This window comes from Dreissena polymorpha, chromosome 4, assembly GCF_020536995.1.
Source record: "Dreissena polymorpha isolate Duluth1 chromosome 4, UMN_Dpol_1.0, whole genome shotgun sequence".
Taxonomy (NCBI): Eukaryota; Metazoa; Mollusca; class Bivalvia; order Myida; family Dreissenidae; genus Dreissena; species Dreissena polymorpha.
In genome coordinates, this window is record NC_068358.1 from 108,424,347 (window position 1) to 108,450,673 (window position 26,327).

The 26,327-nt window shown below is 34.0% G+C and overlaps 1 protein-coding gene across 3 annotated transcripts; it reads right to left on the bottom strand.

Moving 5' to 3' along the window:
• Positions 1–4,878: 4,878 nt before the first annotated feature.
• On the bottom strand, positions 4,879–24,446 carry LOC127880169 (uncharacterized). Of its 3 annotated transcripts, none has more exons than XM_052427403.1 (4): positions 24,307–24,369; positions 6,100–6,180; positions 5,573–5,689; positions 4,879–5,295 (listed from the first exon to the last, which is right to left on the bottom strand). In XM_052427403.1, the coding sequence occupies exons 1-4, from the start codon at positions 24,349–24,351 to the stop codon at positions 5,164–5,166; spliced, it is 375 nt and encodes a 124-aa protein (XP_052283363.1). In that variant the 5' UTR covers positions 24,352–24,369; the 3' UTR covers positions 4,879–5,163. The 3 variants fall into 3 exon arrangements, with proteins under 3 accessions (XP_052283363.1, XP_052283362.1, XP_052283364.1); XM_052427402.1 differs by lacking the exon at positions 24,307–24,369 and adding an exon at positions 6,624–6,788; XM_052427404.1 differs by lacking the exons at positions 4,879–5,295; positions 5,573–5,689; positions 6,100–6,180 and adding exons at positions 22,391–22,997; positions 23,266–23,382; positions 23,775–23,855 and having other exon boundaries at positions 24,307–24,446.
• Between the last annotated feature and the right edge of the window lie 1,881 nt (positions 24,447–26,327).

Consider the following 26,327-nt stretch of genomic DNA (forward strand, 5'->3'; position numbering starts at 1 on the left):
AGATTCAATGGTTGGACTAGCTTTAGGAGCATGCATTCTGCTTGGACAGAACAAATGCGATACCTTAAGTTCGTGAACCATTTTTACTACGAGTAGTCATAACTCAACTAGTCACACAACAATACACTTCCTAAGCTTTAAAGGAATGGCTGAAATGGAGAGTGACCTTTAGTGTGTCCTTTTATAATAGTATTTTTTATATGGATAACAACCAAGAACGCAAAATATGTTTTCTTATAAATTGCTTAACTTATGAAAACACTATGAAAAGACTATTTAAATACCAAATTAAATCAGTCAGCAAATCAGAATCACAAAACTATGGTAAGCGGCTGGACAATTCTGTTCAGTTGGGTCAACGGAATAACATTACAAATAAATAGTATTTAGGAACAAAATTCAATTAGGTCGCAGTGGTGTAGAGTATATGGTTCCGCCTAGCGATCGGGAGGAAACGGGTTTGATCCCCACTGTGGGAGCGTTCGATAGATTTCCCCCATAGACACCAAGTACTGGTTTGAGTCCCAGGAAACAGACTCGAGAGCGTTTCAAATAAGCCTTAAGCTTTCTATACAGTTGTGCACCCCGGTGGTTAGTTTATTATTACGTAATGTGCATATTTTCAAATCATTAATAAGACCCTAGAAATCAGGATGAAGCTGCATTGCTATATATGTATGGATCCACTCGTACAAGCATGATAAAGTCTTGTCACATTCATTCTACGTATAAACAATATGAGCACATTCGTAGCAGTAAACAGATAAACAAAATCTTGCAACTTGCATAATAGTTTTTTTACGTGAATTTGATTTCGTTCTGCATGCGTCAATGTGGTGATGTAGCAATTATAGGTATTCTTGTCGGGATGCCATTTCACCAGTAGGTGGTGCTGTCAACAAAACGTTGAAAAGTATCACTTAGATTTTGTCAAAATGTTGCAATTATTCAATTTTCTTAAATGTCAGATCATTTATCTCTTTCAGTCGATAAGGACAATTGATTTCTTCTCTGTTTCCACTATACCAAGAAAAAAGGTGAATGTTACAATAGAACAATTAAATAATTCATGAAATTCGTTATCAGTGACACAAGTGTTGTCTACATTTAGACAATGTGTACAATATTAACACAACAAGACAATACAACATGTTTTAGTGGAAATATCTGCACTTTGCAAAAGCTTTTCAGTATAATGTTATTTTAAGCGAAATACATTTCTCTGGTTGAATGGTTTATACAATTCGCATCTAGACAAGTCGAATTACTCCCTGATCAGTTTTGCTTGTTCCAGCAAATGAGACAAATTAACAGTTGTAAAAATACATCCACAAGATTGGAATGGTACACGTAGTTAGGTAAAATAAATAATTGTGAAGAATGTTTATTTCAAATTAATTCAAATTACTCAAAGTTTCTTATACAAATATTATTATAACATTTGTTAAACAAAAATATATTTTTTCCTTGAAAATTTTAGTTGTAGAATGACAGGTATACTAAAATACAATAAATAGTGTGATGGCGTTTGTTGCTTTTCATATATTATATGGGTTTTTTAATCCACGTCTCTCATTATCAGTTGTGTATACTGTTAGAACAAATTTAATTGATATTATATGTAATGGTTATTTAATTACTCTGAAAGCTGTAAACGTAAAAGATTCAAAGTTCAAAATACTGTGACCACAACCACGACGATAATCGTTCTAAAAAAATTAAAGAATGTAAGTATTTGGCTTCTTGAAAGTGTATTACCAGCGTGATATTGTGGCATTTATTTTATTTAGATATGCCTATAAACTGATTGGCCCTGGTGGCTGATAGTCCTTAGCATTTACCAATTTAACACTGAAGTTCATACTAATTTGTTAATACAGATATAATGTGAAGTTCTTTATCTTTACATTTAAAAGCATGTAATACATTGTAAATGCAACAGTTTCATTGGCCATTAGAATTAACCAATGCGAACAACCGTATAGATACTAATACAAAGAATAGTCAAAACTCGTCTGCACAATGTATTCAGCTTATCAAACCATCCACAACTACGCATGAAAATAAAATTAATACACCAATTAATAACTTCCGTTTGTATGTATGCCTTACGAACACCGATATATGGTGTTCAGCTCAATCTGTATCGCTTTCCTGATCTCGTTCAAGTTTCCAAACATTATCAAAGAAGCTGTTTCAAGGCACAGTACAGAATTATTTCCTGATGGAATTCCCATGTTTTGTCTTGATATTTTCAAATTGAGATATCAGTTTAAGTTACAAAAATTGCATAATTGTTGCTTATGAATCGCGATATTGACAATTTACTTGAGAAAAGAAGTGAAATAGCCCATCGTATGATTTAGTGTGAACTATTCATTCAGTTAGCAACAAAAGCTTCAACTGATGAAAATATTCGCTTTTCCACTTTCAAAAATGCATGTAAAAATGCCCAATAGATATCGCATAAATTATATAAAAGTATGTGATATAAGTCTGATGGAACGCTTGTTTATAATTGAGTGATATGCAGATTTTATCCTGTAGCTCTACTTCTTCACAGTTTCGTGAAATAATGGAAAGTGTTTTGTTAGTTGTTTTGTATAAATTTGAAACGGGTGTAACCAGAATAATGCTTTTTTATACTACACAGATTGTATTGTTTTTATAATACGCAAAATTGGCGTTTCATATTACAGTTCTATGATAATTTGTTTTATTTCCCAAGACCATTTAAGTAAAGTTTTCCGTTCTTTAATTGGTATATTTGGTAAACGCTTTCTCAAGAACTCGGTCTAGAAGTAACTAACATAAAAACGCATTAAAGCCATTCTCTTTCACTTAATTATAAAACAAAAAAGCATGTTTACCAGGCTAAAGCTCGTTTACATTGATGTTCGTGCTCTATGCTTTGTAGCCATCTCGGCAGATCGGCTCGCTAAATTTATTTTATAAATTAAACAGAAACAATTAAATTGAGCTCAAACTAGGTTAGATGGTGTAATATTCGGTCGATGTGTGGTTTCACCACTGACAACATGATTATTAAACTTTGGTCGCCTCTGAACATCAAGCCGGCTCTCGACAGCTGGCCAAACCGGAGCAACTTCAGTGAAAACAATGCAAATGTGTCTTATGTTTGCATCATACATGCACTGCTATTAACCTGTTGTATAACTTGCTAACATTAATTTGACGATGACCTTCATAAATGACTACATAAACCCTTTCCCACTCAGAAGCAAAGTGAAAAATGTGTAAACAGCATAAAACCAGTCTTTGTACTGGAAGCGACTGATTTTGGTTTAAGCGTAGTCATTTATTAAAATGAAATATGATATTGTTGTGGACATGCTTAATAATTCAGCGTATATAAACGCAGCGATAAAGGGCCTTATTAGAATGTATACAGCATGAAAAAGAGTCAGCTGAGATCGTGACTTAATTTTATTGCATCGTGTCTAGATCACATTTATAGATATGGTTAAATCGTGAGGACTCGATGTTGAAATGCCGTGTGTGTCAAGGGGTTGAAATCTATGTCCTGAATTCTTCACGTGATCAAAATGTGTTAAAGCGATGTGGTTCGAGGCCTTAATATCACTCATGCATAAGAAAGATATCGTTCCTGCGAGGCTCTGTACGGTTTGAACTCTTAAAGTTAAACTTATTCCTAATTCCAATTAGAAACGTTTTTGACATGAAACAATCAGTAATCCCATTCTGTTATACACAAAATTTAAGGTCTTACACGAAACTTCAATATACGAGTAGAAAATTTACTCAGATACTGAGCATTTTTCATTAATAGCTACCGTTAGCAAACTGAGGGGCATAACATCTGCTAGGAGTTTGCTGCTAACTTGTATGTATTTTTCTCTTTTCACTCGTTGAATTTACCCCCGCAAAGAGATTTAACCGTTTCCGAGCATATCTTTATTGATCTATTTCGACGTTACATCCAACGGACTGATAGTTTATTAAATAATTCACATAAAATTAAGATTTTATGGCTTAACTTTTCAATTTAAAAAACACACACAGATTTTTAAAAAAAGACAAGTTTTCTGACAGAAATTTTTCAAGATGTGAAAGGATTTTTTAACATGTGAATACAATTGGTACCGTTAACCCGTGTGACATGTATAATTAGTCCGCAGAATTAGATTGTTGGTCACAAAAGAGTTGGTAATCCTCAAACGGTGCTGACTTGCTCAAAATACTCCCACAGGTAACATACTAAGCAAAAAGTGACGTTAATTTCCGCAAAGGGATTCTACCCGTATGTATATATATGCCCTACTGCACATCAGCAGTGAATAGTGTTGTAGCACGATCATTTTTTATTACCACACGCGGACTGGACAATCAGTTACCCGATGTCTAAACATTTATGTACTTGATTACAATGTTTTGTAGAACATCTTGTAATGGAAATGTGTATTCAGGCAATCTAATTTGCTGAACTCTAACTTACAACTACGTTAATTTTGCAACTTTCAACTTTTATCAGTATTTATTTCATTGTTCACACATATATTTTAATGTGTTATATTCAAACATTGTAGTTACTCGTTCAAAAAATCAAAATTTATCATAATCTATACAAAACCGTTGTTATCGAAGAATATTGTATTCGCGCCATTCACACAAACGTAAGATAAATGAAACTGATGAATACAAACATGTACCGACAACAACACCGTAGTGTCGTATAAAGGCACTTACACAAGTGTATTCTGTATATCAAGTACTTCAAACATACATTTTACGAAAGTATTGATAAATATCGACATGCGATTTTGATTATTTTTGTTGCGGCTTTGATCATTTTTGGAAGGAAACTAATATGGCAAATGAGTCTACACGAAACGCATCAACCATTCATTTACATTTATTACTAAATGGACAAACACTATTGAAAACAAATGTGCTTCAATTATTAATTATTTTCAAAGCAAAACACGCACGATATTTTATATTTTAAATAATTAACAGTTCTCCGAACAGAATCTTATAAGATTATATGGCGATTGTGTAGCACAGGCTAATCTGGGACGACACTTTACGTATGCATGCATTATGCCCAGTTTTCCCAGAACGCGACTCATATGATTAAAGGTTAAGACAGTTTAACGGTTCTGTGAAAAGAATCTAACAAGATTATACAGTGATTGTGTAAAAGACCGGCATCGTGTGGTTCCTGCCTGTACCACACGCTTTGACATCGTGTTGGTCCAACGTTGTTGTGTCCGTCACCATGGTGCCACTGGAAAGCTGACCCAACACGCGCGTCTGCATTGAAATAATACGGCATTTATTATTCATATAATCCTATACGTTAACACGTGTACGTTTCTCTTACAAGAGACTTCTCTTTTCAAAATATTTATAAACATAGCATACGTATTAAGAAGTGTGCCCACAAGTTCAAAACAATCGTCGATACGTTTTCACACACCCCTTCATATTCAAGTACATTTCTGTTTGCTAAAAGCACAATAACAAATAACTTTAATATAGATTGCTCTGTCTTCAAATAGCAATATCAATATGACTGGTTTAAGCATACCTCGACAGCACGCATACCGGCATCTGTGTGAATTTGATTTCTTTCTGCCATCGTCATTGTAGATATGTAACATTCATAGGTATTCTTGTCGGGTATCCATCTCACCACAAGGTGGTGCTGAAGAACATTGAGAAAACTTATCACTGAGTTTTTGCAAACATGTCCACAAGACACTGTCTGCGAATGTGTCTGCAATGTAACGGTTTTAACAACGAACAATTTCATCGTGTGTTTAAATGTCGTTATTACCGACATTGATTAATTTAAGGACATTGTAAACATTTCAGCTAGAGTGTATTGATTCCAGTTATGTGTCGAATATGCAAGTGTGAAATGTAAGTGGTTGAATCATTAAACATTTTCAGATCAAAGGTTTACCAATAAAAAACATTAAATAAATAGAGACATGAGCTGAATGCATATTTCAGCGCAAATGTGCAAGTATTTCATTAATTTAAAAACATGCTTAATCTGACACGAAAATATAACCCTATATTAAACTGAACTCATTAATACTTCTAACCTACCGTGGCACTAACGTACTGAAAGGTGACCGAATCAACTTCCGATGGCTCGTGTGTAGCATGTGGTCGGTGGGTTGTGGCTGCCTGCATACCAAATAAACGACAAGTCATCTCAAATTGCATTAATATATGAAGGTAGGCAAAAGTACAAAATATATGTTCGCGATTACGTGTATTTGGCTGACACGAGTAATACGAAGTATAAAACATGTGGTTATGTTAACTTTAAAAACACGCACGTGGTGTAACCACAATAAAATATCAGATATTATACACAGTATTATTCAATTATATCAGCACTTTCTATCTTTCTATGCTTTTGTTTTTTGATGCGACTATTTTCTTTTATAAATAGTTATAACTTGCCCTAAGAACTTCCGAATAATTGATCTACGGTAACTCCAATTTTAGCCGATCATTCTGCTTTAAACCAACCACAAATCAAATGTTTCAATTACTAAAAACATGGTCAATATCTATGCATTATAAAGCTACAAAATATAACACAAGTTAAGACGTTTTCTTACATAGCACAGTGCTATTATGCACACGAATGCTCCAAATGTCTTCATTGTAGACACGTTCTCGCTCTGTTATGAATACCAAATACAAGTGCAGATCGTAGCTTTTATATACCAGGTAACCCAAAGCAAGGCAATCTAATCAGAACATGACCGGGATTTCCATATATGAAATATATAGATTACTTTAGAGAGAACACTACTCTATGACCTGGTGTTTCCAAATATGGATCGCAAACCGGTTGGAACTGGAATCTGAGTTGGATGCCCCTCCAAAACAGCGATGGAATAAGAATAAAGCATTAAAGCCACACAACTTGAAATTAAATACATGTTAATCAATATATATAGATGCAATTTGAAAGTGTGCAAAATTGTCATTAAGTATATAGCCTAATAAGCAAGTAGTTTATTAATTATTTTTCAAACGGTACCGCTTTTAAAACCGAAAGTTAGATTTCTAGACGTATACGTCCATTTCGACAAACGCGATTTTTTTAAGTTGTAAAGCTCAAAAAGACGGATTTCTACCTTTTAACCACCATATATATTCTTATTGGCACAGATAAAATATGTTTCTGTAACCCAGCTGAAAAAAATCCCAAGTTACCATGGGATGGGAACCCGGTCCCTCCTAGTTCCTAAGCGAACGCTCTACCGCTTTGCTATAAAAGCTAGCTCACATAGCAAGGTAGTATAAGTGTCCCTTATACGTCACCCTACTACATACTCTCCCTCCATATTTGAAATTCTTCCACGAATTTCCTTCTGCCTTGACATCTTTGGGACGTTGTACAGGCAACTTTGGATTATTTACGTTTGGCGCCAATGAAATCCAGCTGAAACAAATCCAAGTTACCATGGGATTTGAACCCGGTCCCTCCCGGTTCCTAAGCGAACGCTCTGAAGATACTGCGTCGCTATAAAAGCTAGCTCACATAGCAAGGCAGTATACGTGTCCAACGTCACCTTACTACATTTCTTATTTACACTTAAATTTACTATGCCAAATAAGTTGTGCGGCTTTAAACTTTCCAACCATTATCAAAGAAGCTGTTTCAAGGCACAGTATAGACTTTTTTCCTAATGGAATTCCCAAGTTTTCTCTTGACATTTGTAAATTGAGATTTCCGTTTAAGTTACAAAAATTGCATAATTGCTGATTGTGAAAATAGCGTTCAACGTTATTGATAATTTACTTGAGAAACGGCGTGAAATAGACCATCGTATGATTAAGTGTGAACTATTCACTCAATTAACAGCAATAGATTCAATTTACTATTTATTGACTATTCTGCTCCCAAAACGAAGATAGCTAACCGTGAAGAACACTTATCCTTTAATTCTTCATTCTTCTTAAGGTAAAAACTGAAATATATTGCAAATAACAAAATAAGGGAACATATTTGATTAATTACTCAACTTTCTGACGATTTAAACATTAATCTTGATGAGAAAAAGCTTTTAAATCATTATACAAAGAAACAATCTGGTACGTACCGCGTGGGTACGAAACCAATAACCCAATATTTTACGTACAAAGCATTAAGTACCTGTTATCGAACAGCACCTATAATCAAACGTTTTGTTTTGGTTCTTTTGCACATGCGCAATAGTGCGCATGACGTCACATTGATAAACAAATGGTCGTACATGAAGTCCATGAACTACTTGCCTACTTAGCTTGAAACAAATGCGCCGAAAACAGGTTTAAGGAATGCATTTATTGCTATTTACACCGTTTTGTGTGCTTTTTGCTATTACTTTTTGAATGCATTTATCAAAACGTGCATTTAAACACCAAAAAGCATATTTCCGTTTGCAATTTTGATTGCAGCAGACGAAGATTTTTTCGCCGAGTCCGGGTCACGTGATAGTCATGTGACTTTGTATATACTGGAGTAGTATTTATGAAGTGTCGGATAATAGGTCATGTTTACATCGGCCACCATTTTGTTTTGTCTGCTAGAGGTGACAATAATCAGGGAATCGTTGTTATGAATTCTTGAAGGTAGTTCGCTGGAAAACTTTACAGATAAATCATTCAATGATTGAATTGTTAGTCATTTGTTAAAACAAAATGTTTTTGTCATTTTAAGTGTTTCAATTTTAAGGAAATCAAACGTAATTTCTGAGGTGTTCGATAACTGGTTCGTCCACCATAAACAATTTACTTTTGCACCAATTATTATATAGACTAGAACCAATGCAAACTATTTAAACTTACGCCGTGGTGGAACAGTATGGCATCTATGGATTAGGCATTACAATCAGTTGACCTTCCCGAAAACCTGGGAACACAGAAAAAATACAATGGGCTAACGACAACTCAATTTAGCGGTTACATCCAACTATTAACATCACACTACAAACATAAAGGGTTAACTTCCCCGCCTCCTGGCTGCCATGTTTTTCACAAACGGAAAACATTGCAAACAAGGCCTGTGTTTGTGAAACACAATGCCCTCAACTGCGCTTTGTAGCCATATATTTGACCGATGACCTTGAATTTTCACCTCTCAAAATGGGCAGCTCCATGAGATAACCATGCATGCCAAATATCAAGTTGCTATCTTTAATATTTCAAAAGTTATGGCCAATGTTAAAGTTTGACGCAAACAAACCAACAAAACAACACACAGGGCGAAAACAACTATGTCCCCCAGTATCGACTGAAGGACTTTAAAGTTATCATGTATATTAATAAGCTTTTTTATTTCCAGTAATAAAAGATTCTAAAGAGAAAATGCCATATTAGTTCAACACGAAACGGGCCTTTTACTCTTGAGCAGGAAGTTTTGATATTGTGACATTTATGCAACTGAATAGACAAACAAATCAAGTTCTGGTTAGAAATTGAACCGCGAGCGTATTTCGTTTCAATTGTTTGTTCTTCTGGTTAGAAATTAAACTGCGCTTGTATTGCGTTTGAATCGTTTGTTCTTCTAGTTAGGAATTTAAGTGCAATTGCTCTTCGTTAACATCATTTATTCTGCAAAAAGCGCGAATTATATGAAAACAAATACACGGCATCTACAAGAAAAGCAAGAAAGCTTGGGCGTATTAACTGCTAAATAAAAATCTTTTCAGCGCATATAATTGTAAGATCATTACTTTTGCAAAACGTTTGGTAGTGCATAACATTCAAATTTTTCATATCTAGTGCGAATCGTGAAAAGTTGATAATTAATATTCACAAAAGAAACTGTTACTCAACTGATAGATTCATCGGTCGAATTCGTCAGTATTAAACGTTGACAGACTGTCTAAACCTTCACGCGGAAGGCGAATGATAGGGGCTGCTTATTCAGGCGAGGTCCTGAACTGAGAGCGGTGTTAATGTCTTTCTTAATTTGCAATCGGCGTGTTCGTGCACGTTCTGCACGAACGTAACGAATTCGTAACAGTATACTAATATAGGTACGTCATAACCAGTTCAAATCATTTTCTGCACAGTCGCTTATACATTCACAGTAACTGTAATTTAATAAGGGTGGAAATAAATAATTTTATACATGTATTCAAATAATCGAGACCAATCGAACATTGGAATCCTAAATTCCCATGCAAATATTTGATTTAACGTAAAGGTATTCGATAATCTACGCACACACACACAAAATAGTGTAGTTCTCCGTCATTTTAGTCGTATTTAAAGGGGCCTTTTCACAGATTTTGGCATTTTTTTAACTTATTCATTAAATGCTTTATATTGATAAATGTAAACATTGGATCGTAAAAGCTCCAGTAAAAAATCAAGAATAAAATTAAAAAAAGGAAAAGAACATTGCCCGGAGCGGGATTCGAACCAGTGACCCCTGGTGTCCTGCCAGAGTCCTGAAGTAAAAATGCTTTAGCCTATTGAGCTATTCCGCCGAGTACACATACTTGACGTATGTTATACCTTATATAAGCAATCTTCCTAGTTTCACAAAATTTAACGACAAAAACAGAACTCTCCAAATTATTCAATCGTTTCGCGTTGCAACGCTTTATAATTTTTAGGTTTTAAAATCGTCAAAAGATGCATATAATGGCTATATTAGACCATGGTAAATGTTCAGTATTACTGTTTCCTCACAAATATCATAACTAAAACGAAAATTTGCGAATCTGAAACAACTTTTTTCAATTTTGTCAATTTACCAAAGCGTGAAAAGATCCCTTTAATTGTTTTCAAACGACAGTCACGTATAAGTTCATTATTTGTGTCTTGTTCTGACAAAACTGGGCATTATGCATGTGCGTAAAGTGCCGTCCCAGATTAGCCTGTGCAATCCGCACAGGCTAATCAGGGACGACACTTTCCGCTTAAACCTGATTTTCGGTAAGAACGGACTTCCTTCAAACTAAAAATACCATAAAAGCGGAAAGTGTCGTCCCTGATTAGCCTGTGCGGACTGCACAGGCTAATCTGGGACGGCACTTTACGCACAAGCATTAAGCCCAGTTTTCTTTGAACAAGACACTTTTAAATCCGAGTTTTGTGGCTCATTTATTTGCATAATACTACGACGTATCTTTATAACTTAAAGACATAATTTAACTTTTTTAATGTAAACATTAAATGCTACCAATATACAGTAACTTTTTCAATCTTGTACAACATCAGATACTTTCACATTGATGTAAAGTCTGTTTTGGTGTATTATAGCATTGTGTTCGAATTCAGATGCGCGTGATAGGTAAGCTGCCTAGGACCATAATTGTGAATTACGAAACCGCGTTGAACTAAGAGAACGACTGCGCTTGAGGTCATGGTCAAAATCGCACAACGCCTGTCTAATAAACCATCATATTACAGCAGGCGAACTAGGATATGACAGCATAGACTTTGTGAAGTGTGCATGTCGGTATCATATGGGAATATTGATGACATCAATAATCAACAGATATTTGAACACGCATGTCGATTTCAAATTTTAAATCCCCGACGTAAATACCTTTAAAAACTGACACAAAGTCGTATTTTTAATGATTAATTTTAATCAAGCACATGTTCAATACGTAATGTAATGTCAAGTAAATGACCTCAGTCAATTACAGCCTTAAAATGACAGTGGCACTAACCCATATACATTTAAACAAACAAAATGATCGAAAGTTTCCTATTTCATTTCTGTGAGACCCTGGGTTATTGCAAAAAGGGTTTCCTATTCCGATATTCATACTATTATGCTTTTTAACTTTAACAGAAGGAAACCAAACTAGAGTAATATTACATCAAGTGGATTTATAGCAAAATATGTGAGAATTTAATAAATAAACCAAATACAGATTTTGGGGCTTATTTTTGTTATCGGTCGCAGGGCCTTTGCGTGCATTATGTATTGCAAAACCAATGTTTGGGAAATGAAAGGTGTTTGTTATCCTTGCTAAAGTCTAGATGAAATGATTTATCTGAAATTGGATGCCATAACTTAATAATGCTTCAAGATCAATAAGTTACAGTCAGTTTTGTAAATTGGAACTGCAACATTCATTAAAGTTAGATAAAATTTGATCTTTGTAGATTAAGAGTTTCATCTTATAGATTATAAGATGTATCAGGCAGATGGCATATACATGAATCTATACATTTTCAAGAGTGATGTAAAAGGTGCACTGTTCTTAAGGATGAATATCAAATTTTATAACAATGTTGCTTATATGATAATCTTAGGCTATTGTATATAAAACAATAGTACAGGAAAATACCAGACGTGATCAAGTTTATTAAATAAAAGCAATATGATGATACAAGTTCTAAACGAAACGTAGCCATTTATGTACGTAAAGCATTTGGTCAAAGAAAATTGTACGAATATTATCATGATTAATTTTGTATAATTCATTACTCACACTGTTTCCTCTCTTTCTCGTCTTTGCTGTTTTTATGTTATTTTTATAGCATTGTAAAATTGATTCTAAATTATCCTAGACCTTTTCATGTATTGAAACATTATTTACCAACTTATGATATTCAATACTGATAACATGTTCATACCTTTATATATGTTACTATGTTTTGAACATGCATGCTCATGGATTGTATTTATATTGTATATTGAATAAACCTAAAAAAATAAACCTGTATAGACATGCAAAATCAAACACTTATATGACATTTATTATATACATTTTGGCATAGTATTTTGTGCACCAACACTAAGTACTAACTTTTTTATAACAGTGAAAAATACTCCCGGTGGAATACAAATGGGGAATCCGGCTTAACTTGGTATGAAGTAAAAACATATGTCCGGTTATTAGTATTAAAGGAAAATAGAAAATGCTCGTAGCGAATATGGTAACCATAGTTCAGAGTTGAATGTAATATTCGACAAACGTGCATTATAAAATCGAGAAACAGAGTCTGAAAGATGAAACTACGTCAACGATAACGAATTCAACGTATGTACATATCTAAAAGTGAGCGATTATTTACTCCACAAATGATTTGTGACGAAGTATGTCGTTTTTACGATCGGAAAAAAACAGTTGATAAAATACAAATAATATTAATGAGCTATATCTACAAACCTATGTAAATTATATTATTCACATTTCCTTAAACATTCAAATGTTACATTAATAGCGGCTAAAACAAAGAAACAACACAAGTCATTTTACTGCCATTTCCCCATTATACAATATGGCTCCACTATGACCAAAAGCAAATATTACTGTCAAAACATATAGTCAAAATAAATAATACCGTCCAATAATATATACGTCTGTGCGTTAAATTTGAATACAAATGCTTCCCCAAGGACGATTCAATGGCGTTCATTACACAATTTAGACAGCATAAACATCTAAAGGCTCTGTAATCCATCATACAAGTGACTACTTTGTCATGCCAAGGATTCAGTGATTGTAATCACTGGATCATACACGCTTCTGGTGTCATTCTGCTAATGAGTTAGTGGTAGTGTTTTGTGAAAACTATAATAAAAGCTACATTGGAAAGCACACTTTAAGCGCAATTTATCAATGCGCCCTCTATGCTTTTTACTCACATCTGTTATTCGTTTCAAGCTTGTGACTGTATAGATGTTAGATTTTTTAGATTTAGAAAATTGATTTCTTCTCTGTTTCCACTTTACCAAGAAAAGCAACGTAAATATTACAATAGAACAATGAAATAATACATGAAATTCATTATCAATGGAACAGGTGTTTTCTACATTTAGACAATGTGTACACTATCAATGCAACAATACTATACATGTTCTATATCAAGATGTCGCCCAGTTTCAATTTGAAACTTGCGGTAAGAATATCTGTACTGTGTAAAAGCTTTTCTTCAGTACCATGGTATTTTAATCTAAATACATTTCTCTAGCTCAATGATTTACATGTAGCACCTATACAAGTCGAATAAACTCCCTTACCAGTTTTGCTTGTTACAACAAATATATATATATATATATACATATATATATATATATATATATATATATATATATATATATATATATATATATATATATATATATATATATATATATATATATAGATATATATATATATAATACGGTTGTTTACATACGTTAATCCCAATCGCCAATGACACTGCTTTAATCGCCAATGAAACTGCTTCATATATATATATATATATATATATATATATATGAAGCAGTTTCATTGGCGATTCGGATTAACGTATGTAAACAACCGTATTCATACAAATACAAAGAATATTTACAACTTGTCTGCAATTTAATCAGCTTCTCAAACCATCAACAATTCTGCATGAAAACAACAATAAAAAACTTCCGTTTGCCTTACCCACACCGATATATGGTGTTCATGTTCAGTTTCATCTGTATCGCTCTCCTGATCTCGTTAAAGTTTACAACCGTTATCAAAGAAGCTGTTTTAAGGCACAATACAGATTTTTTCCTAATGGAATTCCCATGTTTTTTCTTGTCATTCTCAAATTGAGATATCAGTTTAAGTTACAAAAAATGCATTATTGTTGATTGTGAAAAGAGCGTTCGGCGTAATTGACAAGTTACTTGAGAAAAGGCGTGAAATAGCCCATCGTATGATTTATTGTGAACTATTCACTCAGTTAACAACACTAGCTTCAATTGACTATTGATTAAGATATTCGCTTTTCCACTTACAAAAATACATGTAATAATGCCCAATTGATATCGCATGAATGATATAAAAGTATGTAATAAAAGTCTGTTAGATGGACCGCTTGTTTGTCAATTGAGTGATATAAAAATTTGATGTCTTGCTCAAACCTCTCCCAGAGGTTACTTTTGAAGCTAAATATGAGGTCAACCTCCGCAAAGGGATTTTACTGTTGCCATACATATTTTCACATACTCCTATGTGCATTGGTACTAGACCGAAAGTATTATTGATTCCATATATAAGGGTCCCAAATTGGCCCCATATTACAACATTGGAATTAAATGACTAAACCTATATATACGTTTTTACCACCATTGATCGCACCGCCTGGTGCAAAGCACAAAATTTAAGTTGGTTGACCCAAAACTGAGATACTTATCTGCTTTACCTGACAAGCAGTCAGTTGAAATGTCAGTTTCAAATTTTAAGGGTACATATATTAGCCATTGAGGAGTAACAAACATCTTAAACATAGTGTTATACATTTTAGAATTCATATACTCACTCAAAAGAAGATGTTAAATATATTTTGTTACTTTGTTATACCTTGCATTTCTTAAGTTTGAAAATAATATATTATTTGATTTTTGTTTCAGTGACTTATGTTTATTTGCACGCCCTTCTGCACATCAGCAGTGAATAGTTTTGCAGCACGATCACGTTTTTATTACCACACGCGGACTGGGCAATCAGTTACCCGATGTCTTAACATTAATGTACTTGATTACAATGTTTTGTAGGTCGTCTTGTAATAGTTATGTGTATTCAGTCAATCTAATATGCAGAACTCTATTTTAAAATAATGTTAATTTTGCAACTTTTATCAGTTATGTATGTTTTTTATTGTTCACACGTATATTTTAATATGTATTATGGAAACATATTACTCTCTCGTTCAAATTATCCAAATATATCATAATTTATACTAAACCGGTGTTACTGAAGAATATTGTTTTCGCGCCATCATGTTCAACTATATATTAAGTAATGTCTGTCTACAAGAACAATTCCTCACGTAGCATTTCAAACAAACGTAATATCAATGAAAACGATGAATGCAAACATGTACCGACAACAACACCGTAGTGCCGTGTATAGGCGCATACAGAAGAGTGGTATGTATAGCAAGTCCTTCAAACACGTTTACGAAAGTATTGATAAATATCGAACATGCGATATTGCTGATTCATTTATGGAAACTAACATCACAATTGAGTTTACACGAAACGCATCAACCATTCATTTACATTTATTACTAAAGGAAAAAAAACTATTAAAAACAAATGTGCTTCAATTACTAATTATGTTCAAAGCAAAACACGCCAGGTATTTTATACTTAAAACAATTAACTGCTCTGTGAAAAGAATCACACAAGAGATTACGGTGATTGTGTAAACGACCGGCATCGTGTGGTTCCTGCCTGTTCCACAGGCTTTGACGTCGTGTTGGTCCAATGTTGATGTGTCCGTCACCATGGTGCCACTGGAAAGCTGACCTAACATGCGCATCTGCATTGAAATAATACGACATGTATTATCCATACAATATATGCAAATAAACGTTTCTCTACAAAGAGACTTCTCTTTTCAAAATATTTATTAACATACCATAAGTCAAAAGAAGGGTGCCCCAAGTTCAAACCAAACGTTTTCAAACACACCTTCATATTCAAAAACATTTTTGTTTGCTAAAAGCACAATAACAATTAAACTTAAATATCTATTGCTCTGTCTTCAAATAGCAATATAACGATGACTGGTTTTAGCATACCTCGACAGCACGCATGCCGGCATCTGTGTGAATTTGATTTCTTTCTCTATTCTTCATTGTAGATATGTAACATTCATAGGTATTCGTGTCGGGTTGCCATTTCACCAAAAAATCCCAAGTTACCATGGGGTTCGAACCCGGTCACTCCCGGTTCCTAAGCGAACGCTCCACCGCGTCGCTATAAAAGCTAGTTCACATAGCAAGGCAGTTTAAGTCTGCCTTATACGTCAACCTACTACATTTCTTATTTATACTTAAATTTACTATGCCAAATAAGTTGTTTGGTTTTAAACTGTCCAACCATTATCAAAGAAGCTGTTTCAAGGCACAGTATAGACTTTTTTCCTAATGGAATTCCCATGTTTTGTCTTGTCATTTTGAAATTGAGATATCAGTTTAAGTGACAAAAATTGCATAAGTGTTGATTGTGAATATAACGTTCAGCGTGATTGATAATTTGCTTGAGAAAAGGCGTGAAATAGACCATCGTATGATAAGTGTGAACTATTCACTCAGTTAACAACAATAGATTCAATTGACTATTAATTGACTATTCCACTTCCAAAAATACATGTAAAAATGCCCAACTGATATCGCATGAATGATATCAAAGTTTGCGATATAAGTTTGTTCGATTGAATGCTGGTTTATAAATTGAGTGATATGCAAGTTTTATTTTGTACCTCTATTCTTCACACGTTCGCGAAACTATGGAAAGTTTGTTGTTAGTTGTAAATATTAATTTGAAACGGTTATGACCTGAATAATGCATTTTTGAAATACACAGTTTTTATTATTATAATAATTATACGCAAAATTGGTGTTTCCTCTAACAATTCTATGAGGATTGGTTATGTTTCCCGAGACCGATTAAGTAAAGTTTTCCGTTCTTTAATTTGTATATTTGGTAAACGCTTTCTTTAGAACAACGCGATATCAGTCTAGAAGTAACCAATAAAAAGCTTACCATATTAGTGTCAACAAGTGTGTATGTATGTTTAAATAAAATAAAACGAGATAAAAAAAAACATAAAAACGCATTAAAGTCATTCTTGTTAACTTAATTATAAAACAGAATAACATGTTTACAAGATTAAACTCGTTTGCATTGATTGTCGAGCTCTTTACTTGTAGCCATCTCAGCAGATGAGGTTGCTATATTTATTTGTATAAATTTAACAGGAATTATTTAATTAACTCAAACTAGGTTAGATGGTGTAACCGTGTAATATTTAGTCGCTTTGTGTTTTCTACCGTGACCACATGCTGATTCGACTTGGTCGCATCTCAACATCAAGCCGGCTAACGACAGTAGGCTAGACTAGTGCAACTTCAGTGAACACAATGCAAATATGTGCTAATTTTGCATCGTTTATGCACTGCTATTAACCTTTTGTATAACTTGCTAACATTGATCTGACGATGACCTTCGTGAATGAATACATTAACCCTTTCCCACTCAGAAGCAAAGTGAAAATGGCTATGTGCAAACAGCATAAAACCCGAACAGCCTGTGTGTAACTGGCAGTCTGTTTAAGGTTTTATGCTGTTTGCTGCTCATCAGTGACTAAGGGTTGGAAATGAAGCATTTAAAACTTGAATACGTATCTAAGTGGTTATGGGTTAAAGAAAGTTACGACAACTATATAAGTCTCGTACTGGAAGCGATTAATTTTGGTTAAAGCGTAGTCATTGATTAAAATAAATTATGATATTGTTTTTAACATGCTTTATAATGTAGCGTATATAAACGCAGCGATAAAGGGCCTAATTAGAATGTATACAGCATGTGAAAGAGTCAGCTGAAATCGTGACTTAATCTTATTGCATCGTGTCTAGATCACATTTATAGATATGGTACAATTGTGAAACTCGAAGCTATTTAAAATGCCTTATGTATCAAGTGGTTGAAATATTTAAGTACAAATGTTCTACATTCTTTACGGGATCAAAATGTGTTGAAGCGATGTGGTTCAAGACCTTTATACACCTCATGCATAAGAAAGATATCGTACCTGCGAGACTCAGTACCGTATGAACTCTTAAGTTAAAGCAATTCCTAATTCCAGTTAAAAACGTTGTTGACATGAACTAATCAGTTGTCCCATTCTGTTATACACACAATTAAATGTCTTAAACAAATCTTCAATATACGCGTAGAAAATTGAATCAGATGCTGAGCATTTCTTATTAATAGAATAGCTACCGCTAACAAACTGGGGGACATAACCTCTGCTAGGATTATGCTGCTAACCACTTTGTATTTGTCTGTTTTCACTAGTAGAATTAAGCCCTGCAAAGAGATTTAACCCATTTATGCCTAGCGTCTAGAAAAAAGGACTTGGCAAACAGCGTTGACCCAGATGAGACGCGGCATGACCCGCGGGATTTTTTTACTTGTGAATGCAATTAATACCGTTAACACGTATGACATGTATTATTAGTCTGAAGAATTAGATTGTAGGTTACACAGTAATTGGTTATCCTTAAACGGTGCTGACTTGCTCAAATTATTCCCAGAGGTTACTTTCTTAGCAAAAAGGGGTCAAACTGCGCAAATGGATTTTACTGTAGCCATGTACATGTTCACATACATGTATTCCGATGTGTACTGGTACTGGACAGCAAGTATAAAATATATTTCATAATGCATCAATTTGGGACTTAAAGGGATCTTTTCACGGTTTGGTAAATTGACAAAATTGAAAAAAAGTTGTTTCAGATTCGCAAATTTTCGTTTTAGTTATGATATTTGTAAGGAAACAGTATTACTGAACATTAACCATAGTCAAATATAGCCATTATATGTATCTTTTGACGAATTGAAAACCTAAATATTATAAAGCGTTGCAACGCGAAACGATTGAATAATTTGGAGAGTTTTGTTGTTGTCTTTTAAATTTACGCAACTACGAAGATTGCTTATATAAGGTATAAAATACTTATTCTGTGTTTATCCCTCAGCTAAATGATTTTATAGAACAAATACAACTCATAAAGGAAAGATAAGGTTTTCTCCACGGTTATTTTTAGATAAGGTTTATTCCACAGTTATTTTTTAGACATAGGGATTACTGTTTTGGCCTTTCACTCCTGATTGCGTCATTCAGGTCATTGGGTACGCACGAGTTAACAAGTGTGTGTGTTTGCGATGGATTATTAAGAGGATAAAACACGGCTGAGCCGGGCCGAGCAGTGATATTCGGCCCGCAGGAAGCATAACGGCCCGAAGGCTTTAGCGACCTGGGGCAGATTATCACTGCCCGGCCCGGCTTAGCCGGGTATTTAACGTCTATAATATATATCTTACTTTTATTCTACATTATAGATGGGCACAGGTTTTGAGTCATACAATCATTCTATTTTGGTCCTTTACTAAAATTTATGAAGAACCAGCTTTCCGTTCTTATATTGTCATTGAATTGATTACGCAATTTATGACGTATCTCATGTGACGTAATTTAAATGCCGAAACAAGTTAGACGCTTTGGATTTAAGGACAACAACCATTCGGACTTGGATGGTATTTATTTAACAGTTAATTTTTTTTAAGCATCGAACGATTAGTGTGTGTTTAGTTAAGGATGGATTATGAATGTGAATAACAGTGTTGGGATATAAAACTGGAATGAAACTGGTGAGATGCATTTTCGATTTCGTTAAAATGTCAAATGTACTCGAATAACGCGATGTTTTGTTGAACAATTAATGGATTAAATTTAAGAAGAGTATCAGTGAATTGTTCTTTAACTGTTCGAAGGAAATCGATGTTGAGTTAAAAGGGCAATTTCTTTGATGAATAAGTCGTTCCTTTGTCAGTCGATCAAAAAATGTCTATTCACAAAGAATTGCCTGCTTGCATCCAGTGCGTTAAAATGTAAAAGATGGATGGCGATGAAGAAATGTGTCCAGAATTTTGACTCGTCATGGAAGCAAATTAAACTATACAAAAATAAACCTGGTTAGAAGATCTACACAACTTCACGTAGGTTTCTACACATTTTGTAAATTTCTAAATGGCAGCCTTTTTTTCGGTATTTTACAGTGATGAAACCAGAATTGTAGTTTGAACACAACGTCTGTGTTCTACTTGAATGTGTAACATTTGGACCGCTGATTAAATTTGAATCGAGGCGTATAGCGATATTTTGTCTCGTTACTCTTCTTTTGCGTGGAATTATTAAGGACTATTTCGAGTTCCGTAAACGGGAAAGATCACGATTAATATTACTACGCAATTTTAGATTCAGCTATTTGATGTGTTTTTGCTTATATTTTATAAATTAAAGACTACTATTTTTATTGCATCAGAAATAAATTAAATAAAAAAAATATTGTAAGATAAATATAATACTATGTTAGTGTGATTGTGTACTTAAATTTATCCCACTCGTCTCAGAAAGGCTAACAAGGCTCGGAAAGCCTCGCCATGTAAACCTTTCTTCACTCGTGGGATGAATTTAGGTACACAATCACACTAACATAGTATTCTCTATATACTCGGCGGAATAGCTGAGGGAGCTAATGCGTTTTTACTTCAGACTAACTCCAGGACACCGGGGTTCACTGGTTCGAGCCCTGGTACCGGCTACTTTTTTTTCCCTTGTTTTAATTTTATTTTTGATTTTTTACTGGAGCTTTTAAGATCCAATGTTTACATTTATCAATATAAAGCATTTAATGACAAACTTCAAAATATGCCAAAAAAAATAATATATATATATACATATTGGTCCCAAGTTGGCCCCATATTACAACATTGTACTTAAATGACTAAAACTATTTATACGTATTTACCACCCTTGATCGCACCACCTGGTGCGAAGCACAAAGTGTTCCTTGGTTGACCCAAAACTGAAATACTTATTTGCTTTACTTGACTAGCAGTCAGTTGCCATGTAAGTTTTGTCATTCAAATTTTAGGCGTACGCGTATTAGCCATTTGGGAGTAACATACTAATAAAACATAGTGTGCCTTATTTTATAAATGTAAGAATTAATATACTCACATATAAGCATATATGAAATATATATTGACACTTTGTTATACCTTGCATTTCTTAAGTTTGAAAATAATATATTATTTGATTTTTGTTTCAGTGACTTATGTTTATTTGCACGCCCTACTGCACATCAGCAGTGAATAGTGTTGTAGCACATTCACGGTTTTATTACCTCTTGCTGACTGGGCCATCAGTTACCAGATGTCATAACATTAATGTAAATTAATACAATATGTTGTGGGTCGTCTTGTAAAAGTTATGTGTGTTCAGTCAATCTAATTTGCAGAACCCTAACTTAAAACAACGTTAATTGTGTAACTTTCAACTTTTATTAGTAATGTATTTATTTCATTGTTCAAATATATTTTAATGTGTGATATGGAAATATATTACTTATTCGTTCAAATTATCCAAATATATCATAATTTATAATAAACCGTTGTTACCGTAGAAGATTGTATTCGCGCCATCATGTACAACTAAACATTTAGTCACAGGCAAACGGCATTACTTTTTTGTCATGTTATTTTGTATAAGTTATGGCCAATTTTTGACGGGGGACGCAGCTGTGGGGAAGGGGGTAGTAGCTAATGCCGAGTGCCTGTGCATAAAGTAACGTCTGTCTACTACAAGAACAATTCCTCGCGTAGCATTTAAAACAAAAGTAAGATCAATGAAACTGATGAATACTAACATGTACCGACAACAACACCGTAGTGTCGTATAAAGGCACTTACACAAGTGTATTCTGTATATCAAGTACTTCAAACACACATTTTACGAAAGTATAAATAAATATCGACATGCGATATTGCTGATTTATTTATGGAAACTAACATGGCAAATGAGTGTACACAAAACGCATCAAACATTCGTTTACATTTATTACTAAATGAACAAACCTTATTTAAAACAAATTTGCTTCAATTATTAATTATTTTCAAACAAAACACGCCGGATATTTCATATTGAAAAATTATATGTTCGCCTTTGGATCTTTATCCCAACCATCTCAAAATTATGAATCGCGCTCTGTAAAAAGAGGGTTTTATGCATGGGCGTAAAGCGTCGTCCCAGATTATTCGGTGCAATCCGAACAGGCTAATCAGGGACAAAACTTTTCGCTTTTATGACATGTTTCGTTTAAATGAAGTCTCTTCTTAGAAAAAATCACATTTATGCGGAAAGTGTCTTCCCTTATAAGCCCTTGTGGACTGCACAGGCTAATCTGGGACGTCACTTTACGTATGCATGCATTATGCCCAGTTTTCCCAGAACGCGACTAATATGATTAACGGCTATAGACAATATAACGGTTCTGCGAAAAGAATCTAACAAGATTTATACGGTGATTGTGTAAAAGACCGGCATCGTGTGGTTCCTGCCTGTACCACACGCTTTGACATCGTGTTGGTCCAACGTTGTTGTGTCCGGCACCATGGTGCCACTGGAAAGCTGACCCAACACGCGCGTCTGCATTGAAATAATACGACATTTATTATCAATACAATCGTATAAAAATAAACGTTTTTCTTCCAAGAGACTTCTCTTTCCAAAATATTTATAAACAAAGCATTCGTATGAAGAAGAGTACCCTCAAATTCAAAACAATCGTCGATACGTTTTCAAACAGACCTACATATCCACATATGTTTCTGTTTGCTAAAAGCACAATAACAAAAACTTAAATATCTATTGCTCTGTCTTCAAATAGTAATATCAAGATATATTTTTAGCATACCTCGACAGCACGCATGCCAGCATCTGTGTGAATTTGATTTCGTTCTGCATCCGTCAATGTAGTTATGTAACACTCATAGGTATTTTTGTCGGGATGCCATTTCACTAGTAGGTGGTGCTGAAGAACATGGAAAAAAACATCACCGAGTTTTTGCAAAAATGTGCTCAAGGCACTGTCTTCGAATATGTCTACAATGTGTCGGATCTAACAACGACCATTTTCATCGTGTGTTTAAATTGCCAATGTTTTTACATAGACTAATTTAAGTTTACTGTACACATTTTAGCTATAGTAAAGTAGTTTCATTAATTGTTTTTATGCGATGAATATCAAAGTGTGAAATGTAAGTGGTTGAATCATTATACATTTTAAGATCACAGGTTTTCCGATAAGTTGAATATTTATTTCAGCGCAATTGTGAACGTATTTTATTATTTTGAAAACATGCTAAATCTGACACGAAAATATAACACTATCTTAAACTGAACCCACCAATACTTTTTACCTACCGTGGTAGCAACGTACTGAAAGAGGAACGCATCAACTTCTGATGGCTCGTGTGTAAGATGTGGGCGGTGGGTTGTGGCTGCCTACATACCAAATTAACGTCAAGTCAGCCCGAATTTCATTAATATATAAAGGTATGCAAAAGTACCAAATTTATGTTAGCGATTATGTTTATTGGCTGACACAAGTAATGCGAAGTATTAAATATTATATTAACGTTATGTTTATTTTAAAATACACGTCCTAGGTGTTACCACACTAAAATATCAAACTTTTATACACACTTTTATTTATTTATTTATTATATCAGCACTTTATATTGTTGTATCCTTAAGTGTTTTGATAAGATTATTTTCTTTAATAAATAGTTATAACTTGCCCTTAGAACTTCCAAAGTATTGATCTACGACAAGTCCAATGTTTACCGATGGTTCTGCATTCCATAATTCAAATACTTTTTATTCCTGGAAATATTTAACAAATATATTACTTGTAAAGCAACTAAGTATAATACAATTTAAGACGTTTTCTTACATAGCACAGTGCTATTATGCACACGAATGTTCCAATGGTCTTCATTGTAGAGTTCTCGCTTTGTTATGAACACCAAATACAAGTGCAGATCGTAGCTTTTATATACCAGGTAACCCAAAGCAAGGCAGTCTAATCAGAACATGACCGGGATTTCCATATATGAAATAGATTACGTAAGAGATAATTTTACTGCATAACCTGTTGTATCCAAATATGGATTGCAAACCGGTTGGAGTTTGAACATGAATTGGATAACCCTCCATAACAGCACGGAATAAGAATTCAACCACATTTAGCGTCCAGCTGGGGCCGAATATATATACACTCACACACACATATATATATATATATATATATATATATATATATATATATATATATATATATATATATATATATATATATATATCGGTTTTCTACATAATTCTATATCTAAAAGAGACCGTTCAAATAAACATTAGTTTCCGAAAGCATGGGTATGTGTTCTTTTAATTTGAATACAAACGTTTCTAAAACAACGTTCCAAGGCGTGTTATTCGCCATTCAGAACGCATGAAGCTCTTAAGTAACTGCAATATATCATTCATTCTTATATTAATAATTCCATGACTATTGAAGACAAATAGACAAAAAAACGATACACTTAGAGACAGACACCCGACAGATGGACAGACAGAATGTAGGCAGACAAAAAAGCATTCAAATAGACAGACAGACAGACAGACATATAGAGAGACAAAGAGTGAGACAGACAGACAGACAAATAGACGTACGGACGGACGAACCAATAAACGAACGAACGGACTGACGGACAGACAGACAGAAAGAAAGACAGACAGACAGACAGACAAAAAGTTTATCAAAGTTACAAAATACACACACAATGTAATGTGACGTATATACTGGCTAAAATTACAATGGACCAAGCAAGAGACATGTGAATCTTTGCTTATGTCCAATATGGCAGTTTTTTCGCAAACAGTTTTTGCTGTGTCGTTTCTTTCTGCAATTCATTACGTTGTATATAATAATTTGCACAGCATTTACCAACAAAACACTTGCATAATCCCATGCGCAGTTACGGTTAACAAACTCTTTCCAACAGAATGTACATCGCAACATGCGATACGGGTTAAGTCTTTAATAAAATCAACAAACATGTACCAAACTGAAATGCCTTTTGATTCATGAGAGCCTTTTGCAGACAGTGGAATCATTATCTATTGCCATTAAGTGTATGAACACTTTGTCCATACTTTGGTCATACAAAAAAAGAATAATATGTTTAAAGAAAAATGTATTATCAAACCTTGTTTTTTTTTTGTAACAGTGTTGTGCGTGGTGTGTACCGATGACCAAGACGGTCATGCGCCCTGAGGTTCAAATGAACAACACAATTTGAAAATTTTGCGAGCTGATACATGATATTGGACCAAACAAGCGACGTCTAAAGTATTGATATGTTTTTTTGTCAGACACACCAAGTTTTTGAGCTCACGTCACCCATTTTCTTTCTCAATGTTTCATAAAGATTGGCCAAAAAATAGAGAATATTATGTAATTTTGGATAAAGATCAATTTTATCATGCGAGGCTTAGAACCGATGTAGCGCGAGGCTTACCGAGCGTTAACATGGTTCGAACCGAGCATGATAAAATTGATCTTTATCTAAAACTCACATAATATTCTATTTATCCTATTATTTCCTCCTATTTTCCATTAATAATTATCAAATATCGCATTTTTAGAGGATTTTGAGTTTCCTTAGTTGACAAAATAGTATTCTCCATTTAAAAAAAACCCCAAATCTGATCTAAAAATAGCGATAGTATAAAGCTCAGGTTTATACGATCGTTGTTATACTATCGATTTTCATCTGCTAATAAGATAAAAGTGGCTAACATAACCCTATAGCTATATAGGGTAAACTGTCCCGTGTTTTGAACAAATTGAAAGAAGGTTCGAAGTTGACCAAGAGTACATTATAACAAGTGTTCTTACTGGGTTTCATTAATATTGTA